Below are 16,672 nucleotides of genomic sequence, written 5' to 3' on the forward strand. Positions count from 1 at the left end.
GCAAAAGAGGAATTTGTCTTATTATTTATCTGGACGATATTCTAATTATTCATAAATCTCCATCAATTCTCAAGGAACATTTGAATATTTCTATTCATCTCCTTCAATCTCTAGGTTTCATTATAAAAATTTCAATTAGTCTTCTCTTATTCCATCTCAGATTCTGACTTTCTTGGGTTTCAACATAGATACCTTGACAACAACTCTCAGTTTACCTCTAGACAAGATAAAAAGAATAAAGAAAGAGATTTCTTATATTCTATCCAAAGACAGTTTCCCTATTTGTCTTTTAGCTCAAATTATAGGTCTCCTGTCTTCATCTATCCAAGCTATTTTTCCTGCGCCTCTTCATTACAGGGCTCTTCAGAGATTGAAGATTCATTATATTTGGAAAGGTTTCTCTTACCAACACATGATTTCCCTGTCGGAAGAAGCAACAGAAGAACTGAATTGGTGGCTTCTCAACATATAAGCCTGGAATGGCAAAGCAATTTTCGGCAATACTCCGGATTTAATAATAGAATCTGATGCAAGCAATTCTGGTTGGGGTGCAAGATGTGGTTCTTCTATCACTGGTGGGAAATGGTCTCAGACAGAGAAATCTCTTCATATCAACTGTTTAGAACTTCCTGCAGGAGCGTTTGCAGTGAAAAGTTTTGTCAAATGCAATCATCCTATCTCTATTTCACTTTGTACATTTCAGCAGTCCGTTATATCAATCATTTTGGAGGAACGACTTCAAAATCTTTATCAGATTTAACAAGTATTTTCATTCATTATTGTCTTGCTCAAAATATCTCGGTTCAAGCAGAATATATTCCTGGTCTCAACAACCAATTTGCAGATTTGGGTTCGAGATACCTTACTGATTACAGCTTTTGGAAAATGAATCTTGTAATTTTTCAGAAGATTGCACAACTAAGAGGTCCTTTTGTAGTAGATCTTTTTGCATCTCATCTGAATCATCAGGTCTTCCCTTATTTCAGTTGGAGATCAGATCCGGAGGCTCTAGCCATGGATGCTTTTCTTCAAAAATAGCCAGTTCAAGAAGCTTATGCTTTCCCTCCTTTTCCAATGATTCTCAGGACTCTCCTTTTTGTCAAGAGACATTTGATCTCCCTTCTAATAATTACTCCATTTTGGCCAACTCTGTCTGGTACCCTCTTCTTATAGAGATGTCTTACCTTCCTCCAATCTTGCTTCCAGTTCAACCAAATCTTCTTACAGATCCCAACGGAGAATTTCACAATCTCATTCTTCTAGGCAAATTAGAACTCGTTGCCTGGATCGTTTCAGGGGTTCATGGTCAGGCGTCGGTCTTTCGGAAGAGGCTAAACTCCGCCTTCAAGACTCCTGGGCTCCTGGAATCAAAAAATGTTACTTATCCTCCTGGGTTAAATGGTCTAGCTGGTGCAATTTTAGGAACTCGGATCCCATTTCAGCTTCTTTGAGTGAAGTTATTAATTATCTTTCTTCACTTTATCAAGCTGGTTTGGCATATAGAAAAAAAATCTATTAACGTAGCTAGATCAGCTATATCCGCGGGTCATGAACTTTTAAATAATAATCCAATAGGTCAGAAGTCGGTCATTTGAAGACTCATGAAATCCATTCGTTTAAAACGTCCTTCTTCTAGGTATTCATCTTTTTGGGATGTCGATTTGTTTTTTTCCCTTTTTAAAAATTGGCCAGATAATCATTTTCTTTCTTTAAAACAACTTACCGTAAAACTAACTACCTATGTCTTTTGTCTTTCAAAAGGGTTTCTGATGTTAAAGCCATTGATTTTAATTCTAAGATTTTTTCCCCTCAAGGGGTTGTATTTTCTATTTCTCGTAGAACCAAGACTTTTTTTACTTCTATTTTTTATCCTCATTTCCCTGAAATTCCCTGAATATTCATGTGTAGTTCTTTGTTTAAAAGAATATGGAAAAAAAAAAAAAAGAACCCTTCCCTTTAGGCTTCCTTCTTCCAATCAATTACTTACGCTGTTCCTCATCTACCAGTTTCTTCTCCTACTATTAGTAGATGGGTTAAGTGGGTCATGGTTCCAGCTGGTGTGGATAAAGATTTTTCTCCTCATTCCCTTAGAGGAGCTTCTGCTTCAAAGGCATTTTGTAAATCTGTTTCGCTCCAAGACATTTTAAATGCTGCAGATTGGTCATCTGATAAAACTTTTAGACAATTTTATTTTAAACCAATTCATTCTATTCCACATCAGCTGGTTTCATGATTTAGTTTAATTGTATTTATTTCATGTTATTTTTGCTTTAAACTAGCAAAATAGGAGTCTCTGTCCTTGTAATAAAATTCTGATTATCCCAGCTTTGTGAAGGAATAATCTAGATTTTATTAAAGAGAGTATTTTCCCTCCTCTTGTTTGTTGTTCCCTCCCTTATTTTGATATATTATATATTTTCATTATTTTTTATTTATTCTAGTGCCAAATCGTTCTAATCCAGGATTCTGAAGATGAATACGATTCCTGTCATGAATTTTATCCTTTCCTGCAAGTAGATTCATCCGATTCTTCAAGCAACTTTACTGGTTCCAGAGAGAAGATTCTTCTCTTCAATCAATTGTTTCCCGTTCCTGTTGGAGGATTCTTTCCAGTTTTATGATTCTAGGACTTGTGTTTCTTTTTTCTCAGATGTTTATTTATTCGCATCAAAGTTCAAAGAGGAAGATTGGCACATTGTCAGACTGTTTATGGTCATTTGGACTGTTCTAATTGTTTTTTTTTTATAACTGACCATTCAAACTATGTTCTCATTGTTTTTCTTTATCTGTAATGTTTTTTTCCTTTACTGCTCATACAGCACTTTAACGAATACATATAATGTAAAGGAAAAGGTTATGCAAAATACTTGTCTCTGTCTATTCAATATAATCTAGATTATTCCTTCACAAAGCTAGGATATCGGAATTTAAGACTACCGGTGCAAGGGTAAGAAGGGGAATGGCGACTGACCCACTAGCTCTGCTAGCGTGCTGTTGCAAGATGAAAAGAATACTAGATCGTATAACTGTTTAACCCTCATTTTAAGTTGATAATTCTATAATATATACAGTATATGTCAATGAAAAATAATAATACAGCCTGTAATATAAACATGGTTATTAGCTTCGATAGTATAGAATTATCAACTTAAAATAAGGGTTAAACAGTTATACAATCTAGTATTCTTTTCATCTTGCATCAGCTCGCTAGCAGAGCGGGTATATACGTTGCTAAGGGAAACCATTTCCTTTGCTAGTCGCCATTCCCCCTTCTTACCCTGACAGCGTGATATTGCACGCGCACTCCCGTATCTTATCAGAAAGGTTATGCTGAATAGACATGGGAAATGTCTGGGGCGTTTTGAAAATCATCATCAAGGGACTATTTTACAAAGTTTAAATTAAGATTAATTATATCAAAACAGCTTGTTTTTACAATATAAATATACAGATTTATAAAAAATACCTAAACAATTTAAAGCTATCAAAATTTTGGTAATTTATTATGGACCTTTAACCAATCACAAGACGCATACAGAATACATATTCACTGTGAACTCTGACACGTGCCTCAGAACGTGCCTGTTACGGTACCAACAGGATACCAAGGGTTAATACCAGATGGATGATGCCCTGAATGTGAGATCAACAACTCACAACCCAGCTAATTCCCCTCCTCAAACATGAGACCAGGCTCCACATCTGAAGGTTTAAAACAGAATGCCATTTATTAAAGGCTATATGCCTAGTATTTATGCAGGTCTGACCCCAGCTGGGGGGTTGAAAGAATATTGTACATTAGATAGAGAGCAAACGCCCTTTGACATGCCACAATAGAATTACATTACTTAAGCAGATAACAATTTAAACACAAGAAAACAATGCAGTCCATCTTATCAACTAGAAGTCTGACTCTGGAGGTGATTAGACAATGGGAATGTTTATCACTAGACTTGATTACAGTACACAATAGCTGAGGCCAGTGAACCTGTCTTTAGAAAATAGCTTCTTAAAGCTGAACAAAGTTAACTCCTTCAATTCTGACAGAAGGGTCTGTCACATAGCTCCCCCCTTGTGGAACACTCCGGCAGACCCGGCTTGACCCTTTGGCGGGTCAACCTGGGGATGACCGGACTAGGAGGTGGTAGGCATGTCAGTTTGCCGGGGCAATCCATCTGTATTCCCGTTATGAGAGAGAATCCCTGTCCGTATAAATAAGGGTTCAACCTCTTCAGTGCCCCGACTAGGGCTAAACAGTCCTTCAAAATATCATCATCGGCTTCTTTACGTGGTTTTTGTACCTGCTCTTTATAGGTATCCACAATCCCTTCATACTGACATAGGGTGCCCTTGAGTTGCTGCACCTCACTATGAGCCAGCGTCAGCTTCTCCTCCAGTGTCACTAAGTTTGTCTTTAATGTTTCATGTTCCACTCTCAAGCTGGTGTTTTCTGCAGTCTGTCGGTGCAGTTTGTCTAGCAGAGATTCCCGTTCTAAACGTGCTTTTTCCTCTGCGCTCCTCTTCTCTTTCATCAGCGCATTGTAAAGGGACTTCCACTTATCAATAGCGGATAGAGATTTACTGAGCTCAGCGTCCTGGGGCTTAGCAGCAGGTGGGTCAGTCTCTGTGGCATGGATCTGGGCACGGGTAGTCACAGGGTTAACATCGGTGGGACCCATGGGAGCATAGGCAGAAACAAGGGGGGCCAAGTTACTTCCAAGGAGAACATCAGCAGGTAAGTCCTTCTTGACCCCCACATTCACAGGTCTAGCACCCTCTCCCCAATCCAAATGTACCTGGGCAACAGGTAGGCGGAACACAGCACCCCCTGCTACCCTCACAGCCACAGTGTCTCCAGTGTGCTGTTTCTCAGACACCAAGTTCTTTTGAAGCAAGGTCATGGTAGCACCAGTATCCCGTAGACCACTGACCTCCTTCCCATTCACTTTAACCAGTTGCCGGTTATTCCGGTGGGCAGCTTGCACGGGGTCTGCTTCATGTAGGATGCCCCAGCATTCTTGCTCCTCTACGTAGTGGGCCGCAGGCTGAGGATTACGTGGGATTCCGCCGGCGGGTCTTCTCCAGGACTGTGCTTGGTTCGCTGCGTTTAGGGGACACTCTGTTCTTTTGTGCCCTAGTTGCTTACATCCAAAGCACCGAATAGGTTGTGAGTAGCCCCGCAAATTGAACCGGGCTATCTGAGGGTAGTTTGTGGCCGGAGGCCGTGTGGTATAGCGGTGCGCCGGGGGTTGGTAACTGGCAGCTGCTGGGGTGACTGGGGGTCTGTACCCCACTCTAGCAGGGGGCTTAGTGGTAGCAGTGTCCAGTTTGCGGGCATCCGTATACTCATCTGCCAAGCGAGCAGCTTCATGCAGGGTGGAGGGTTTACGGTCCCAAACCCACTCTCTAACTCCTGCTGATAACTTGTCAAAGCAATGTTCCAACAGGAATAGCTGCAGCACCTCTTCCCCAGACACGGCTTGGCACCCCGCCATCCAGTGAGATGCTGTGCGGTGTACCTTACATGCCCACTCAACGTAGGAATCACCAGCTAATTTAACAGTGTCTCTGAACCGCCTCCAGTATGCCTCCGGTGTAACCGCATACCTGGAGAGCAGAGCCTCTTTTACAGTATTATAATCCCCGACTTCCTCATCTGGAATGGCCCGAAAAGCCTCACTGGCCCGGCCGGATAATTTTCCGGATAATATCGTGACCCAGTCCTCTGCGGGTACCTTGTGTAGTGCACATTGCCTCTCAAAATCCGCAAGGTACCCATCAATCTCTCCTTCTGTTTCCAGGAAGTTTTTAAAAGCTGCAAAATTTACTTTTCCCTTTTCCACTGGGGTTGCTGTGACTTGGGCTGCTGCAGCGCCGCTTTGGCGAAGTAGGTTGGCCTCCACAGCTGCTATGACCCGGTCGATAATTTCGGCAGATGGGTTGGGGCCATAATATGCCAGTCTTATTTTAACCGCCTGATCAAAGCTTGCTTCTTCAGGGGTTCTGTCTGATATGCTGGGCCCATTGGTTCCTTCTGTCCCTGGTACTCTTTCCATCTTAGTCAGTATTGTAATAATCCCCCTCTTCCTGAGGTTACTGGCTTGTGTAGTTGCTCTTCTGGGCGATAAGGATCTTCTCGTCGCTTGCCACCAATTGTTACGGTACCAACAGGATACCAAGGGTTAATACCAGATGGATGATGCCCTGAATGTGAGATCAACAACTCACAACCCAGCTAATTCCCCTCCTCAAACATGAGACCAGGCTCCACATCTGAAGGTTTAAAACAGAATGCCATTTATTAAAGGCTATATGCCTAGTATTTATGCAGGTCTGACCCCAGCTGGGCGGTTGAAAGAATATTGTACATTAGATAGAGAGCAAACGCCCTTTGACATGCCACAATAGAATTACATTACTTAAGCAGATAACAATTTAAACACAAGAAAACTCTGGAGGTGATTAAACAATGGGAATGTTTATGACTAGACTTAAGTACAGCACACAATAGCTGATGCCAGCAACCTTGTATTTAGAAAATAGCTTCTTAAAGCTGAACAAAGTTAACTCCTTCAGTTCTGACAGAAGGGTCTGTCACAGTGCCTATAACTGTACCATGTGACAGCCAATCACAAGACGCATATAAGTGTACACTGAACTCTTGCACATGCTCAGTAGGAGCTGGTGCCTCAGAACGTGCCTATAGCTGTACCATGTGACAGCCATCAGCCAATCACAAGACGCATATAAGTGTACACTGAACTCTTGCACATGCTCAATAGTAACTGGTGCCTCAGAACGTGCCTATAACTGTACCATGTGACAGCCATCACCCAATCACAAGATGCATATAAGTGTACACTGAACTCTTGCACATGCTCAGTAGGAGCTGGTGCCTCAGAACGTGCCTATAACTGTACCATGTGACAGCCATCAGCCAATCACAAGACGCATATAAATGTACACTGAACTATTGCATGTGCCTCAGAACGTGCCTATAACTGTACCATGTGACAGCCATCAGTCAATCACAAGACGCATATAAGTGTACACTGAACTCTTGCACATGCTCAATAGTAACTGGTGCCTCAGAACGTGCCTATAACTGTACCATGTGACAGCCATCAGCCAATCACAAGATGCATATAAGTGTACACTGAACTCTTGCACATGCTCAATAGCAACTGGTGCCTCAGAACGTGCCTATAACTGTACCATGTGACAGCCATCAGCCAATCACAAGACGCATATAAGTGTACACTGAACTCTTGCACATGCTCAGTAGGAGCTGGTGCCTCAGAACGTGCCTATAACTGTACCATGTGACAGCCATCAGCCAATCACAAGACGCATATAAGTGTACACTGAACTCTTGCACATGCTCAATAGTAACTAGTGCCTCAGAACGTGCCTATAACTGTACCATGTGACAGCCATCACCCAATCACAAGATGCATATAAGTATACACTGAACTCTTGCACGTACTTAGTAGTAACTGGTGCCTCAGAACGTGCCTATAACTGTACCATGTGACAGCCATCAGCCAATCACAAGACGCATATAAGTGTACACTGAACTCTTGCACGTGCTCAGTAGTAACTGGTGCCTCAGAACATGATTATAACTGTACCATGTGACAGCCAATCACAAGACTCATAAGTGTACACTGAACTCTTGCACGTGCTCAGTAGGTGTCAGGGTTTTTTCCCTGCTTTGTTTGCCATGTGCTGCTGGCAGCCAATTTACTCACCTCTCTTGCTGACTCTGGTGCATAGTGTGTGATGCTGCTCATTTCCTGCACGCCTTTTTATGGCCAAACTGGTGTACATCAGCCGTGTGAGACAGGATGCAGTCTCAGAATTGTGATGTCATCACTTATTATTTAAAAGGGCCTCTGTTCAGTATGCTTTGCCCTTGCGTTGTCTCAGACCTGTTTGTGAGAGCTCCTGTGTATTACCTGGCTGTCTGACGTCCCTTCTGGTTCCTGATCCCTGGCTTGTTCCTGACTCTGCTGTTCTCCTTGTTCCTGATTCCGGCTCATCTGACTATTCGCTTTGGCTCCTGACTCGGCTCGTCTGACTACCAGCTCTGGCTTTGACACCTGGCTTGTTATTTGACTTGTGGATTTTTATTATTTTTTGCTATTAATAAAGGTGTGATTATTTTTGCACTTCTGGTCTCAGTCTGATTACTGGCACCCTGACATTACGCAAGGGCCATGAATTCTGATGGTGCTAATAATCCACCTTTACCTACCATAATTTCCAGGATGGATGAACAGGATCACCGCTTGGATCAATTTGCACTAGCCCTGCAAACCCTGCTGACTCGCACTGCACATTTGGACCAAAGTGTCCCGCAAGTTATGGCTGCTCCTGTTTCCGCTGCTGCACCTATGCCTACCAGGAGCATGTCCGGTTCTGCACCTCTACCTCCGCAATATGGAGGCGATCCTATTCAGTGCAGAGGGTTTTTGAACCAGGTGGGCATTTACTTTGAGATGTTACCTCAGGCGTTTCCCTCTGACAGAGCTAAGGTGGGATTTCTCATCTCATTACTCTCTGACACAGCTCTTGCCTGGGCTAATCCCTTGTGGGAGACTAATAAACCTGTGATTTCAAATTACCCTGAATTTTTGGCCTCCTTTCGAGGGGTATTTGATGTTCCGGCTCGCTCCTCCTCTGCTGCTAAACGACTCATGTCCATTCAGCAAGGTACAAGATCTGTTGCTCAGTATGCCATTGAGTTCCGTACGCTTGCCGCAGAGGTAGGTTGGAAGAATGAAGCCCTTGTTGCCGCCTTCTTTCATGGGCTCTCTGATGCGATTAAAGACGAAGTTGCTGCCAGAGATTTACCAGAGGATTTCGAGGCATTGGTGTCTTTTTGATCCTAATTGACATCAGACTCCGAGAGAGGCCCTCTTTCAAGAAGCGCTTGCGGAAGCCTCCTGTTCAGTTGTCTCCTACGTGTTCGTTCCTACCCATGCCTCCTGGTCCCGAGTAACCAGGTACTGCTGAGCCAATGCAGTTGGGATTCACGCGTCTCTCCACGGCGGAGAGGGCCTTTAGGAGGAGGGAGGGGCTCTGCCTCTATTGTGGGTTACAGCGTCACCTTTTGAAGTCTTGTCCTACACGGCCGGAAAAACGCTCACACCTAAAGTCCTGTCGGGGGCAGACCTTGGGTGGTTTATCCTCGTCCCCGGAACCGCTAAAGGAGAAACCTTTGGTCACGGTTGTCCTTTCCTGGGTGGACTCCTCCATAGCCACCCAGGCTCTTGTGGGCTATTTCATTGACAGTGCTTTTGTATCAAAGCACTCCATTCCTGTTTTGCCTTGGTCCGTTGCGCTTGCTATTGAAGCCATTGATGGCAGGCCCCTTCAGCCCGCACTCGTTACTCACAAAACTGCTCCGTTATCCATGGCTGTTGGGGCTCTCCATTTTGAAACCTTCAAATTCCAGGTGATAAATTCTCCGCATTTTCCAGTTCTGAGTTATCCCTGGCTCCAAAAGCACAATCCCAGTCTTGACTGGCGCAGGTCCGAAATTTTGTCGTGGTCTCTGCAATGTATTTCCACTTGTCTTCGGAAACCAGTTAAAGTCTTGTGCACTTTTTCGGTATCTCAATTGCCAGAGGAGTACAGAGAATTTGTGCCGGTACGTTGCCTCCTCACTGGTCTTGCGATTGTGCCATAGACCTGCAACCCGGAGTCATTCCTCCTCATGGCCGGGTTTACCCTCTGACTGTTGCGGAGAATTGTGCTATGGAGGAGTATGTTGTCAATGCTCTGTCACGGGGGATCATCCGCAAATCCTGTTCTCCTGCAGGGGCTGTTTTTTTCTTTGTGAAGAAAAAGGGTAGCAAGTTAAGACCATGCATCGATTATAGCGGTCTTAATCGTCTTACCATTAAGAATGCTTACCCTATTCCGCTTATTACGGAACTCTTTGACCGCCTCAAGGGAGCTACGGTCTTTACTAAGCTTGATTTGAGAGGAGCGTACAATCTCGTTAGGATCAAGGAGGGCCACGAATGGAAAACAGCATTTAACACCAGGAGCGGTCATTATGAGTATCTTGTAATGCCCTTTGGCCTATGTAATCCTCCTGCTGTTTTCCAGGAATTTATTAATGATGTCCTACGAGAAATGTTGCAAAAGTGTGTTGTGGTGTATTTAGACGACATCCTCATACACTCACCCACGCTTGAGGCTCATCGTTCTGATGTTACACGGGTTCTTCAGAGACTACGTGAGAACGGCCTGTTTTGTAAACTCAAGAAATGTGAGTTCCATCAGACTCAAGTAACCTTCCTAGGTTATGTTATCTCTGTTGCAGGGTTCTCCATGGATCCTGACAAGTTGTCTGCAGTGGCCTCGCCCAGTTGGTCTTCGGTCTATTCAACGTTTTTTGGGTTCGCCAATTACTATAGAAAGTTTATTAAAAACTTTCCTCCTTGGTCAAACCTATCACAGACATGACCCGTAAAGAGAATGATCCACTCCATTGGTCACCTACTGCCATTAAGGCCTTTGATAATCTTAAGACGGCCTTTGCTGCCGCTCCAGTTCTGGCTCATCCTAACCCTGTCTTGCCTTTTGTTCTTGAGGTTGATGCGTCAGACTGGAGTAGGTGCCCTCTTGTCTCAACGTCCTACGCCTGACTGTTCCTTGCATCCGTACGGTTTCTTCTCTAAGAAATAGTCTCCAGCGGAGTGCAATTATAAAATTGGCGACAGGGATTTACTGGCCATAATTTTGGCACTCAAGGAATCGAGGCATCTTCTCGAGGGTACTAGCGTACCAGTGCTCATTCTTACTGACCACAAGAATTTAACTTATCTATCTGAAGCAAAACGTTTGTCGCCCCGACAGGCCAGATAGGCGTTATTTTTGTCTCGGTTTAATTATGTGGTCTCCTACCTGCCTGGTAGTAAGAATGTTAGGGCTGATGCCCTCTCGACATTTTTCGCCTCTGTCCAAGGAGGAGTCTGTACCTACTCCAGTTATACCTCCTGACCATATTTTGGCTACCATACAAACTAATTTGACTTCTCCCTTGGGGGAGGAGTTCCTGGCTGCACAAACAAATGCACCTCCTGAGAAACCTAGTGGTAAGTGTTTTGTTACTGAGAATCTTCAAACTAAACTTTTGCACACTTACCACTATCCTAAAGCCGCAGGTCACCCAGGCAAGAACCAAATTATTTGGTCTGTCACTCGACAATTCTGGTGGCCAGGTCTTCGTTCTGATGTTGCTGCGTATGTTGCCTCCTGAATACAAACAGTAGGAAAAAAGCTCTTAAAAGTCCATGGATAAAAAGTAGAAAAATAGTAATTTATTGGGACAAAAGTTAAAAACAAAATATATGTCCTAGATAGAACATTTTAGGATATCCAAGTTGTAATGCAGGTGCACAAAGCAGACATGTTTCGTGCAGCAGACAGCACTTTCGTGCTGCAGACAGCACTTGTTCAAGCAGTGAACAAGTGCTGTCTGCAGCACGAAACATGTCTGCTTTGTGCACCTGCATTACAACTTTGATATCCTAAAATGTTCTATCTAGGACATATATTTTGTTTTTAACTTTTGTCCCAATAAATTACAATTTTTCTACTTTTTATCCATGGACTTTTGAGCGCTTTTTTCCTACTGTTTGTATTTTGGATCGATTTGTGTGTGGAACAGACACACAGGATTTAGCTGCTGCAGTCCGGGATCTATCAAGGGAGATCAGTCCCCACCCACCCACGCTCCAATAGTGCCGTTCGGAGAATCTAAGAGATATTGGAGGATTCACTTCGTAGCGCTCCGTTGTGCAGGTTGGTGAAGGTTATGTTGCCTCCTGCTCAGTTTGTGCACAGAATAAGACTCCTTGACGTCTTCATGTGGGTCTTCTTCAACCTATTGCTAATGGTGTGCGTCCTTGGACACATCTTTCCATGGACTTCATTGTCAAGCTCCCTGGCTGTTTTTCTAAAATGTAACATTGCATTCCCTTGAAGAAGCTGCCTACCGCTCAGGAGCTTGCTTCAATTTTTGCCCAAGAGGTCTTCCGTTTACATGGGTTACCCAAGGAGATAGTGTCGGACCGGGGTAGCCAGTTTGTCTCCAGATTTTGGCGTTCCTTTTGTGCTCAAATGGGGATCCAGCTTTCCTTCTCCTCGGCATATAACCCTCAATCCAATGTGGCTGCGGAACGGTCTAATCAAGCTCTGGAACAGTTCTTCCGTTGCTATGTCTCAGATCAACACAATAATTGGTCTGAACTGTTATCTTGGGCAGAGTTTGCTAGTAATAGTGCTATTAATGCTTCCTCCAAGTTATCCCCGTTCATGGCGAATTATGGGTTTCAACCATCCTTGTTGCCCGATTCATTCATGTCTCAGGGTATTCCGACTTTGTAGGAGCATCTCCGGCAACTCAGTTCCACGTGGGTGCAGATTCAGGATTGCCTTCATCGTTCTATGCAGCGACAAAAGTTCCAGGCTGATCGTAGGCGTCTGCCCGTGCCTTCCTTCCAGGTTGGTGAGAGAGTTTGGCTGTCCTCCCGCAACTTGAACCTTCGTGTGCCTTCCAATAAACTGGCTCCCCGTTATGTTGGTCCTTTTCGAATACTCCGACGGGTCAATCCTGTGGCCTACGCTCGACCTTCCTCCTGCAATGCGCTTTTCCAATGTTTTTCAGGTCTCCCTCTTGAAACCATTAGTTTGTAATCGGTTTACCACTGTGTTGCCTCGTCCCCGTCCTATCTTTGTTGACAACCAGGAAGAATATGAGGTCAGCAGCATTATTGACTCTTGTATGTCCAGGGGCCGCGTACAGTATTTGATTCACTGGAAGGGTTACGGTCCGGAGGAGCGTTCATGGGTTCCCTCCTCTGATGTTCATGCTCCCGCTCTCCTCCGTGCCTTCCATGCTCGTTTCCCCAATAAGCCTTTTGTCCTCCCGTGGGGGAGGGGTCGTTGAGGGGAGGGTACTGTAAGGATTTTTTCCCTGCTTTGTTTGCCATGTGCTTCTGGCAGCCATTTTACTCACCTCTCACCTCTCTTGCCGAGTCTGGTGCAGAGTGTGTGATTCTGCTCATTTCCTGCACTTCCTTTTGTGGCCAGACTGGTGTACATCATCCGTGTGAGACAGGTTGCAGTCTCAGAATTGTGATGTCATCACTAATTATTTAAAGGGCCTCTGTTCAGTATGCTTTGCCTTTGCATTGTCTCAGACCTGTTTGTGAGTTCCTGTGTATTACCTGGCTGCCTGATGTCCTTCCTGGTTCCTGATCCCTGGCTTGTTCCTGTCTCTGCTGTTCTCCTTGTTCTTGAAACCGGCTCGTCTGACTACTCGCTTTGGCTCCTGACTCGGCTCGTCTGACTACCAGCTCTGGTTTTGACTCCTGGCTTGTTATTTGACTTGTGGACATTTTATTAGTTTTGCACTTCTCGTTTCATAAAAGGAAAACCAAATAATAATTTGTCAAAGCATACCAGCGAAACGTACGTCGGAACTGAACTGTTCTATATTGAGTTTTATTGCGTCTCTACACTAGCCAGGACACCTGGGGGCTTAGCGCTATTGTCTTGCTACTAAAAAGGTTTTGGTTTCAGCGGTCACACTCCTGCTGATCCATTTACCTCTTTGCTAGTTTGGCGATTTGAAGCATTTGTTACAGCATATCTGCTTTTGTACCCTTACATTGTGGTGTTATCAAGGCTTATGTGACGCTTTTATATATTTTAAAATAAATTTGTATCCAAGTTTTGCCTAGTGTACTGTTTTCCCATCAGTATAAAGTGGGAGTGCGCATATCCTTGAGCTTAGTGGAAAGCTCCAACAAATGTGAGTAGTCATTTGTTACAAAACAACTACTTCCTCAAAGTGCCATTACAGATTCACACTATGTTGCAATTTTCTGTTTCCTTTTTTATGGGATCTCACTGAGGAATGCTAACAAGCTGAAAAACTCATCCAGAGGACACAGACATATCCTTGATTCAGAACTTTATTTGGTTTTCCTTTTATGATTTTTGTTATCACATTTATTTCACATTTTTTTCTTTGTGATATTCGGTATATTTATTGTAACTTCTCGTTTCAGTCTGATTCCTGACACCCTGACAGTAGCAGCTGGTGCCTCAGAAAGTGTGCATGTTAATATTGTAAAGTGGTTTACAATTGCTGTACTGATTTGTGACTTCAGTATCCCTTTAAAGGGACAGTACACTAAAATTGTTTTTATATTAAAGGGACATGAAACCCAAATTTTTTCTTTCATCATTCAGATAGAGAATACAATTTTACACACATTTCTAGTTTACTTCTATTATCTAATTTGTTTCCTTCTCCTGGTATCATTTGTTGAACGAGCAGCAATGCACTAATGGTTTTAACGGAACTCATGGGTGAGCCAATCACCATCTCTCTCTCTCTCTCTCTCTCTCTCTCTCTATATCTATATATATATAGATATATATATATATATATATATATACACACACACACTGTATATATGCATCCACAAATCAACAGCTAGAACCTAGGTTCTCTGCTTCTCATGAGCTTGCCTAGATAAACCTTTTCAGGAAAAGATAACAAGAGATAGAAGCAAATGAAATAATAGAAGTAAATTGGAAAGTTGTTTAAAATCGCATTCTCAATCTGAATCATGAAAGAAAAATGTTGGGTTTCATGTCCCTTTAATGTATTTTTAATGACTTGTTATGCCAGCTGCAGGGTATAAAATATTGGAGAAATTTCATTTTCAGGTTTATTTGTGTATATGAAATAGCTGGTTTTGTGCTTTTTAAACCACAGCCTATTACAATGGGTTGAGCTTCAGGTAATATCAGATCTCATTATGTTATCACTGTGTGTACACAGACTTGCTTCCTTATCTTATATTTGTCTGGAAAACTAAAGCTCAATACATAGAGCGAACCATTATTATTTATTACTTAACTATCCTGCACCCCACTGGGAGTGTCATTTATTCTGCTGGCTGTGTTTACTTAGGCTATTCAATAGCTGAGACTCTAGTCAATCAAAATTTTCAGTATAGGTTGGAAAACCAAAAGCTAAATCAGCTATTTCAAAAGCCAAGCTAGGGGTACAGGAGCTACTTGTAAACAACTTAATACACTCCAACCAGTAAAATGGATCATTGGGAACAGTTTAAATGGGAGACATTTTTTGGGTGAACTGTCATCTAATGTTTAATAAAAATGGCTAAGTACCAAAAAAATAAAAAAAAATAAAAATGGCTCAGTACCCTTTCATCCATGCGAAGAGAATGCGTCCCACCATGCCAGTACCATCTGTAATACCAAAAGAATAAGGTCACAAAGAGCAAGTAACCAGATAAGTGCGTTATATAGAGAATGGTCCCACCATGCCAGTACCATCTGCAATACCAAAAGAATAAGGTCACACAGAGCAAGTAACCAGATAAGTGCGTTATATAGAGAATGGTCCCACCATGCCAGTACCATCTGTAATACCAAAAGAATAAGGTCACAAAGAGCAAGTAGTGTAATAAGTGCGTTATATAGAGAATGGTCCCACCATGCCAGTACCATCTGTAATACCAAAAGAATAACGTCACAAAGAGCAAGTAGCCAGATAAGTGCGTTATATAGAGAATGGTCCCACCATGCCAGTACCATCTGTAATACCAAAAGAATAAGGTCACACAGAGCAAGTAGTGTGATAAGTGCGTTATATAGAGAATGGTCCCACCATGCCAGTACCATCTGTAATACCAAAAGAATAAAGTCACAAAGAGCAAGTAACCAGATAAGTGCGTTATATAGAGAATGGTCCCACCATGCCAGTACCATCTGCAATACCAAAAGAATAAGGTCACAAAGAGCAAGTAGTGTGATAAGTGCGTTATATAGAGAATGGTCCCACCATGCCAGTACCATCTGCAATACCAAAAGAATAAGGTCACACAGAGCAAGTAACCAGATAAGTGCGTTATATAGAGAATGGTCCCACCATGCCAGTACCATCTGTAATACCAAAAGAATAAGGTCACACAGAGCAAGTAGTGTGATAAGTGCGTTATATAGAGAATGGTCCCACCATGCCAGTACCATCTGTAATACCAAAAGAATAAAGTCACAAAGAGCAAGTAACCAGATAAGTGCGTTATATAGAGAATGGTCCCACCATGCCAGTACCATCTGCAATACCAAAAGAATAAGGTCACAAAGAGCAAGTAGTGTGATAAGTGCGTTATATAGAGAATGGTCCCACCATGCCAGTACCATCTGTAATACCAAAAGAATAAGGTCACAAAGAGCAAGTAGTGTGATAAGTGCGTTATATAGAGAATGGTCCAACCATGCCAGTACCATCTGTAATACCAAAAGAATAAAGTCACAAAGAGCAAGTAGTGTGATAAGTGCGTTATATAGAGAATGGTCCCACCATGCCAGTACCATCTGTAATACCAAAAGAATAAGGTCACAAAGAGCAAGTAGTGTGATAAGTGCGTTATATAGAGAATGGTCCCACCATGCCAGTACCATCTGCAATACCAAAAGAATAACGTCACAAAGAGCAAGTAACCAGATAAGTGCGTTATATAGAGAATGGTCCCACCATGCCAGTACCATCTGCAATACCAAAAGAATAAGGTCACAAAGAGCAAGTAACCAGATAAGTGCGTTATAT

General features: G+C 42.9%; 1 protein-coding gene across 1 annotated transcript in view; it reads right to left on the bottom strand.

The window, feature by feature from the left end:
- The window catches only part of RUSF1 (RUS family member 1), a gene marked incomplete at its 5' end in the record, with an annotated part of 166,614 nt that extends 151,305 nt beyond the window's left edge, over positions 1 to 15,309 (bottom strand). The window contains 1 exon segment of the mRNA XM_053694386.1: positions 15,264 to 15,309. Within this exon segment, the coding sequence (XP_053550361.1) occupies positions 15,264 to 15,309 (46 nt within the window).
- Between the last annotated feature and the right edge of the window lie 1,363 nt (positions 15,310 to 16,672).

Source organism: Bombina bombina, chromosome 11 (genome assembly GCF_027579735.1).
Source record: "Bombina bombina isolate aBomBom1 chromosome 11, aBomBom1.pri, whole genome shotgun sequence".
NCBI classification, from domain to species: Eukaryota; Metazoa; Chordata; class Amphibia; order Anura; family Bombinatoridae; genus Bombina; species Bombina bombina.